Source organism: Triticum dicoccoides, chromosome 5A (genome assembly GCF_002162155.2).
Source record: "Triticum dicoccoides isolate Atlit2015 ecotype Zavitan chromosome 5A, WEW_v2.0, whole genome shotgun sequence".
NCBI lineage: Eukaryota > Viridiplantae > Streptophyta > Magnoliopsida > Poales > Poaceae > Triticum > Triticum dicoccoides.
In genome coordinates, this window is record NC_041388.1 from 548,773,931 (window position 1) to 548,782,376 (window position 8,446).

Genomic DNA, 8,446 nt, shown 5'->3' on the forward strand with positions numbered 1-8,446 from the left:
TCCATTCTAAAATATAGTATGCCCACGCTTTCCGAGGTCCAACTTTGACCATAAATTCAACCAACGAGACCAACTGCAGCGGGAGAAAAAAATTATATAATTGAAAACTTCTTTCGAATACGAATTCACTGATATAACTTTTGCTCCCGCCGCAATCGGTCTTGATAGTTAAATTTACGGTCAAAGTTAAAGCACATGGATAGAGAAAGCACTACATTGCGGAATGGAGAGAGTATTTTTTTGTAGGACCATTGTTGTTTTTTAACACTGAAGAACCATGGTTTAATGTTAATGAATGCATTAGTGTTTACGGTAACTAAAATACACGTGACGGAAATATTAGAAAGAAATATTTATTAAAGGAAAATGATATTCAGGGCTCTATTGTGGACTAGCTGATCATGGTTCTTCAAGAAATATCTCTTGGGATTGATTAGAAACGATATTTCTTCTGGGTGCCTCAATCCTGGTCCTCCATGAGCCCTGACGATGGCGTCGAGGAAAGTGGTTGCGTTGGCGCGGTCGGTGTGCTCCTATTGCTGACCACACCATATGAACAAAAGAGCGCCAATCAATGTAAACACTTTATTGTCTAACCGGTCATCTTATCTTCAAAGTGGGCAAGTATGAAAATGAATTCATGATAAGACGAGGAAGAATATATATAACGGATAGAGAGATATAGCTTAGTACTTTTCAATATCACGCGAACTTTGAAATTTATTTTATGCCCGTTGCAACAAACGGGCTCTTTTGCTAGAACACTTCTACCAATAATGTGCGCGGGTAATCAGGGCCTAAAAAGGATGGTGCTATATCAGTTCCATTTGTTCACTAAGAGACAAATACGCAGATAGCTAGACCCCGGTTATGGAATATGCAAGACATAGAAGGAACCCAGTTTCGTAGAAACCAAAAAATTGTTTCCAATTTGTTGATTCAATAGAAGCCCAAAGAGGTGCATATGGTACCCAATGTCAAAAGGAGGCCTCATTACACCTATTGCTAATCCTAACTAGAATGTAACGACGTAGGGATTTCTATTTAAACATAGTATCGTGTTTTCATAGGCTCAAATGACCCCTTCTCATAATAAGAATGTGCACGGTCTGGTTCGGTATGGAATGAACTTATAATCTGATGATCGAGTCGTTTCCATGATTATAAGTTCATAATGCTAGCGCCCATTCTGTACAAATTATATTTCATTTCTCACTTTGAAATTGCATTGTACATCTTGATAAGTAACTTTAGTGAATTGGTTTTGCATAGATTTATAAAAAGATTTGCTCACATTGAGCATCATGTGAGCCGTAATTATGCATTTCGAAGAAGTTATTTTCTTGGAAAGCAAAGGTAGTAGATTTGATCCAAACCCAGTAATATAAATTTCCTCAATTGCTTGTGCAATATATGGAAGTGGCATATATTTGATTGATAATCAGGTGAAAACTTTATAAGACAATGTCGCATGTATATTCAAATTGTATCATTTTCTATTTTTTTAAGGACCGGCATTGCATGCCAGCAGTTTCACACCAAAGTGAAGATAAGGGAAGCAGAAGCAGAAGCAGACTATGCACGACGAGGTAAACTATCGAGTACCACACAAACTCTCAACTTTTTTATAATGTCCATTGCAAAACAAGGGATATTTTGCATGCACAATTTTTATGAACAACTGATGTGTTTTGCACATAATCGAATACACATCAACTTTTCTCCCGTTGCAATGCATGGACATTTGTGCTAGTCTTTTTTAAAAACAAACATATTTATTATGGACTACTTTTAAACTCAGTTTTAGTTGCACGTGTTTTCTTTCAGAAAACTTTTGATTTCTTCACATGATACCGCCGTAAAAGGAACACCAAAAATAATAAAATTACAGCTAGATCTGTAGACCGTCTAGCGCAGACTACACGCACTATAGCAAGCTGATGGTGTGTCGCCATTGTCATCCGTCCTTCATCCGAACTGGGTAAAAATTGTTACAATAGACAATCATAGAGTAGTTGTACTAAGGTCTCACATGACCAGCACACCGGAACAACAACACGCACCAATGAAGATCGAAAGGATTCAATCTATAGACACACGAATGATAATTAGATCCAAGAAGATCCATAGATGATCAATACTGATCGAGTCTCACGGATTCATTGAAACACACCTCCACACGCCTAGGGCCGGGCCCATAGTGGTACAAAAGGTGCGGCCCGCGCAGGGCCCAAATTCAGGGGGGGGGGGCATATTTTTTATATAGGTGTGGTAATAGTTAGCGCTACTGGGCCAAGCATCGAGCGACAAGGGCCATCGAGCGAGAGCGACCAGGCCATCGAGCGCGATCCTGGACTCCTCAGGGATCGGGATCATGGCTACGCTACAGGAAAAGAACGTCTCGTCCGCTCGTCGGTGGAGCCCTCGTGCCTCGACGCCTGCTTGATGTCGACTCCTCGTCTCGCCTCGTCCCTCGGTGGCTCTGGCTCGGTCCTTGACTCCATGGTCGTTAGATCCATCGGAATTCGGACTAAGCGACAGGCCGCTGCCACGGTGTCGCCATTGTGTTCCTCGTTTCATATCTCAAGTAATACGAGGATATCATTGAAGATTTCATTTCAAAGAATACTAAAAGAACAAGGATGCTTAAATAATTAGCAAACAGGAGTGGGACAGGTATGAATTTTTTCTATGTCGAATTATTATGTAAGGCATTACATTATATACATTAATTTTTTTGTGATATATATATATATACACATTATAATTTTTTTGAGGGGTATATATACATTATAATTGCTCGTTAGTTTATTTTTTATAAAATAGGGCTCTATTTTTTAATTTCGCACAGGGCCTCAGATTTTGCCGGCCCGGCCTTGCACACGCCCTACACACACTTAATAGCGTTTGGAAGCTTTGACTTTTGCACTTCTTCGTTGGAGATTAACAATCCCCCAAGAGTATGAACTACACGATAGATCTTCGTCTCCAACTTGTGTGTTTAATTTTTGGACCTCTATTTGTTACGCTAGCCACATAGCGTATTGCCTTTTTTTTTTAGAAAATGAGGATATACCCCCGGTCTCTGTATCTGGACGATGTATGCAGTCATTGTTAATTATTCACAAATACCAGGACTAGGTCACACCGATCTTGCGCACTTTCAGAGGCTGCCGTCCCCGTCTTCCACCGATCCATCTCTAGAGCAGGTAATGACGCATCGACCTTGACAGGCCTGCCGTGACGCCACCACAGTGTCAGACAACGCCACCAACCTGCATGTATCCATCCACACGCGTCCGTCGCCGAAACTCCGCAGCGCCATGCCACCGGGATCCGTCGTCGGCCTTGCGGTAGATGTAACACCGCTCCTCCTCGTGTCCCCTCTAACCAGCTCCTGCTCCAAAACAATGCCTCCAGGAGGGAGAACGACATCGAAGCCGCCGTCATCGTCCGATCTAGTAGACCCAGATCTAGGGTTTCCCCCGGAACATCTCGATCATGTTGACGCAACTTGCAACGATGATGCCTCAACAGGGGAATGGCGTCGGAGACGCCGTCATCATCGGCCATTACCGAAATCGGCACGATTTTCACCGGAAGTAGCGCCACCACGATCTTGCTGCGGACTGGATCTGCGCACATCCTCGCCATGTAGATGTACGGTGTCGTCGGAAAGCCGGTTGAGGACCTTCGCCCGCCTCATCCCAGCCCCATCACGCGCCGTCGTCCGACCAAAGCCGAACCACGACGGATCTGGCCGGGACACCAGATGCACGGCCACCGACGCCGCCCATCGCACAGCGGAGGATCCCACCGGAGCACCTCGCTAGCCATGGGTATGCCAGCTGCCGCCGCACAGCCGGGAAGTCGTCGTGGCTGTCGCGCGAGGCGCCCCAGCCGTCTCATGGGAGATTCGCGTGCAACCCTCCTTCCCTAGCCCTTTTGGCGTTGCGCGCCGCCACCACCGCGGCTAGTGCCTGCGGCAGGGATCTGCCTCGCGGGAGAGCTAGCGTATTGGTATTGCCTTTTGTTTAGCTGGTATATTAGTTTGCTTGCCATATAGGTGGTTCTCACCTTATATTGCATACCTACAGAACTTACTTATACGCACTATCCTTAAACTTGAGAAATGCTAAAAAATTGATAGTTAGATTCATTATGAAATATATCATCAAATTTCATTAATTTGATAGTCATCATATTTCATTCATTTGATAGTAGATGTTGATATATAGCTATAAGCTTAATCTAACATAAAAATGGCTTTCTCAAAAAAACTAACACCTTACATAATCCACTCACATCTTTTCTTTTCATATACACGTGTAGGTGCTGGCACAAAGTTCTCCTTCCCTTCAAGTTCCATCGGCCAGCCCATGGCTTAGTGGCAGGGAGGGGAACCTTGGTGTCTTGGATCCGGCTAGTGGTTTAGCTTAGGGTTTTTTAGTCCTCGTATCGGCAGTGCTTGGGCAAATGCTGGCATTTGGTCTTCGAGTTGGTCTTCTAGGTTTTGATCCTCCTTGGATTCGTCTGTCGTGATGGAGTCGACGAAGCACAAATTCATGTCATCCCCTTAGAGCGTTGAGGTTAGGTTTAGCTCGTACGCGCAATGGCGAGATCTAGTGTTAGGCACTTTAGATCAATTAAAGGGTTCAATGACGATGACTGCGACTCTAGGGTGCTAGTTTCATACGGGCACCGTGCACAAAAACTTCATTGTGTCATTAGCAAGGTCAGTCTGACTTTGGTATGGGAGCGACGACCGTGACACTTTTGTGAGCTCGTGCTCATGGTTGTGATGGTCATTCGATGGTTTAGGGAGCTGGATGTAATTTTTAATATGTTTGAAGTGTTGTGTATTTTAAATGAACTTTTATAATACGGCTTCTGATTCATAATAAGTGTCACGGTTTTTGAACTAACTCCAGTTCAATATTGTGACACGTATTTTAAATCAGAGGGAGTAGATCCTTGTCTATTTAAAAAGAAAAGAAAGTACAACATTCACTCCCTAGTAAGCTGGAACACTTATTTTGGATCGGATGGATTATATCCGTGTCTTTCCAAAAAGAAAAGAAAATACAACATTTACTCCATCTAAAGTCTGACCCAATCAGGAATCACAATAAGAGCATCTACAGCCGCATATAATAAATATGACTCCTCAAACACCCGCGAACGCGCGGGCAGAGACCGAACACTCCGTAAATTAACACAACTGCATCGAGTTCGACAAAGAGCACGTCGGACGCCGCCTGCTCCTGCCGGAAGAACCGCCGGTTGTCCTCCTCATAAGCCTCATCCTGGATAGACTCCAGGATGGCCTACTGCTCCGCCATCTCCGTGACTTGGGCAATGGCGTACTCCGCCTCCGCCTACCCCATGGTGAACCCAGGAGCAAGCTCCTCCGCCTCCGGATCCGCCACTCCCATCGGTTCCGGCAGTTGCTCTCCCTCCTCCTCCTCTGGCTCCGACGAGTTCGGAGGCAGACCAACAGCAGTGCGGGCGGCACGCCTCATCTGGATCTCCTCCGTTGTCTGCCAGCGCTCTGGCGTCAGCATAGCATACGTCGTGATCTTGCGCCGGACCATGGCGATGCCGGAGAGCATGGGAGAGCGGGGGAGAGGAGACGGACGGATATGGGTGGCAGCGCAGAGAAGGAGGAGGTGGATGAGCTAGGGTTGGGGGACGCCGGCCGGTTTAAATAGCCAAATTTGGCCTCGGCCAGCGAGCCGGAATGATGCCACCTGACGTTCACACTACGACGACGGAGGAAGCGTCTGTCGGACCGCGAGGTTTCCGGGCGTTTTTTGCATCAGACCTTATCGTTAGTCCTATGTGATGGTCCAGCCTGTGCCCGGACACCCCATATCCAACCAATCAGCCGGGCGTTTGATACTCGTTTGAGACGCCTGTCCGAGTCATATTTTTGTGACTAGGGACCGGATGGGCCGCCGGGTAGGCAGGTTTGGGGCGGCTCTAGATGTTCTAACCACTCGTAGGGCACAACAAAAAGTGGAGCCAGATGCTTTGTGGCGGAATTCCCTTTTTGGCTCGCATGCCCCAACTATTCGACCCAGCTGCCTCACCACTCCCCTACTCGTGCATGTATTGGAACGGGTGATGTACCAACTCCATCCAGCTCCTCTAACCACTCGCCATCTCCTACTCCATCACCACCCCAACTATATGTACGCAGCTCGTCATGCTACACCATGCACAACCACAACCACAAGAACCACAGAGCAGCAGCAAGCACCCAAGTGAGAAGTACGAGAAGCTGCTTGAGCTAGCCAGCCATGGAGCTCCTGCCTTCCATAGCCGTCTTCCTACTCCTCTCCTGCTCCCTCGCCGCAGCCACGGTGCCGGCCGGCACGATCGAGCGCGTGTCCAAGCAGCAGATCCTGGCTAGCATCCCGCCGGGCGGGCATGCCGGCCCGCCCGTTCTGTTCCTCACGTCTCCGTCCGGCAAGTACGCGGCTTACTTCGTGCGCACCCACACCGCGCCGGGCGCCGGCGGGCTCGGCGCTGACTTTTGCTACGTCGAGGTGATGGCCGGTGGCGGCAAAGCGGCCGAGGGCGGTGAAGGAGGCGGCGCTGCCGGGGGCGCGAGCGCATGGGAGTCGGAGTGCCGGCCGGTGAGCACGGTGAACACGTGCACCCTGCTCTTCTCGTGGCACGGGCTGGAGGTGTTCGACGGCAGCGAGGAGGTGTGGCACGGCGAGACCAACACCGACGGGACCAACTTCCTGCAGACGCTCGAGCTCGTGGACGACGGCGACATGCGCGTCCGCGACAAGGACGGTGAGCTCGCGTGGCGGGCCAGCGACGAGCCGCGCCACGCGCAGCACTGCGGCGCGCCGGGGTCACCGGGCCTTGCGGCCGCGCTGCCGTCCTTCGCCGAGCCCATCGGCGCGCACAGCAGCAACCTGCCCTTCGGCCAGGTGCAGGGCGGCAACGGCCACGCGGCGGAGCTGCCGCAGGCGGCGGAGCTCGGGGACGGAGTTGTTCCAGGGGCCGGAACAGGTGGCTTGGGTGACGGCTACGGCATTGCACCGGCGGCAGGAGGAGTCGGAGCTGTTGCCCCAGGGGCAGGTGGTTTGGGCGACGGCTACGGCATTGCACCGGCGGTAGGAGGCGCCGGAGGAGTTGGCCCGGGGGCAGGTGGCTTGGGCGACGGCTACGGCATTGCGCCAACGGTAGGAGGTGTTGCCGCGGGGGCAGGGCCCTTCGGCGACGGCTACGGGATCGCACCGGGCGCCGGCGCAGGAGCCTTCGATGGTGTCGGGGACGTTGCAGGACATGGTGAAGCGGCGACGGCGGCCGGCGGTGTCGCGGGAGTGGCAGGGTTCGGCAGCCAGCCGCTGGTGGACAACAGCCCCTACGACAGTGGAGCCTACAAGAGCAGCCGTGGGGCCGCCCATCTCGTGGCCATTGGAGCTGCGGTGCTTGTCAGCGCCATGGCCGTGGGGTTCTGAACTTCTGATCGGGAAGACGGATTAGTGTGGCAGTTTGGATATGCGCGCGTGCGTTTTTCTTTTCATGTGTTGATATTAGCCATATGCTGTGCTTGTAATTGTGGGTGGTGCAAAATTTGAAGCTGTATTTGTGTGATTTGAGTAAAACTCAAAATTTAATGGAAATGATCCTGTTCTAATTTCTAAACTGGGTGCTTATCTCTAGAACTGCGATTCAAATCAAATACTCAAATAGGTAGATTGTACTTTGCTCATCCGTCGGTGGGTTCAGTTACCATTTTATGGATGTATATGATGCCCAGATTAAATTTTCAAAAACAATAGTAATAAACAAAATTCATTCACGATAATCAGAGGCCAATGTATATATTATCTCCTCTTGGTCCTACATTTGGCAATGAAACACCTTCAGCTCCGTGAAATTTTACAAGCAAATCATGGGATTCTAGCAAGCTCCCGAGCATTTTAATTGGCTATCGATCATTGCTTTATAATATAAAGCGAGGGAAACTTTTTATCGTTTTAATTAGCTATCGAATCAACTTCGCTAGACCCTCATAAACACATTAACGATTGAGATTACCCCGTACCTTTTCATAATAGAGGGCACGATGGTCATTTTAAAAGTACATCACCTCTTTTTTTTGGAGAAACTTTTTTTTGAGACAATATCGCTTAGCTTTATTCAATCTCCAAAATGTTTACAGGAAAGGGAAGCTCCCCCGGTCGGCCTAACCAAACATGACGACCAAAACAGAGTCCTAAAGCATGCCTAGCGAGAGTGTGAGCCTCAAAATTCGAGGTACTAAACTCATGAAATATATTACAACAAAAGAAATTCCTAGATCAGTCTTTTATTTCATGTAGAATGGCTCCATACCCTGCTGTCGAGTTCACCTTGATGTCATTCACCACCATCTTGCTATCTGAAGCAATATGAACCCGGTTCTCGTAAAGATCGTCAG

The 8,446-nt window shown here is 48.7% G+C and overlaps 1 protein-coding gene across 1 annotated transcript; it reads left to right on the forward strand.

The window, feature by feature from the left end:
• The first annotated feature begins 6,233 nt into the window (after positions 1 to 6,233).
• LOC119302697 (fibroin heavy chain-like) lies at positions 6,234 to 7,668 on the forward strand. Its single transcript, XM_037579742.1, has one exon. It carries the CDS (start codon positions 6,303 to 6,305, stop codon positions 7,479 to 7,481), a length of 1,179 nt encoding a protein of 392 aa, XP_037435639.1. The 5' UTR covers positions 6,234 to 6,302; the 3' UTR covers positions 7,482 to 7,668.
• The last annotated feature ends 778 nt before the right edge of the window (positions 7,669 to 8,446 follow it).

Excerpts from the sequence above, each read along its gene's own strand:
- LOC119302697 (XM_037579742.1), top strand. The coding sequence starts at position 6,303 with ATGGAGCTCCTGCCTTCCATAGCCGTCTTCCTACTCCTCTCCTGCTCC.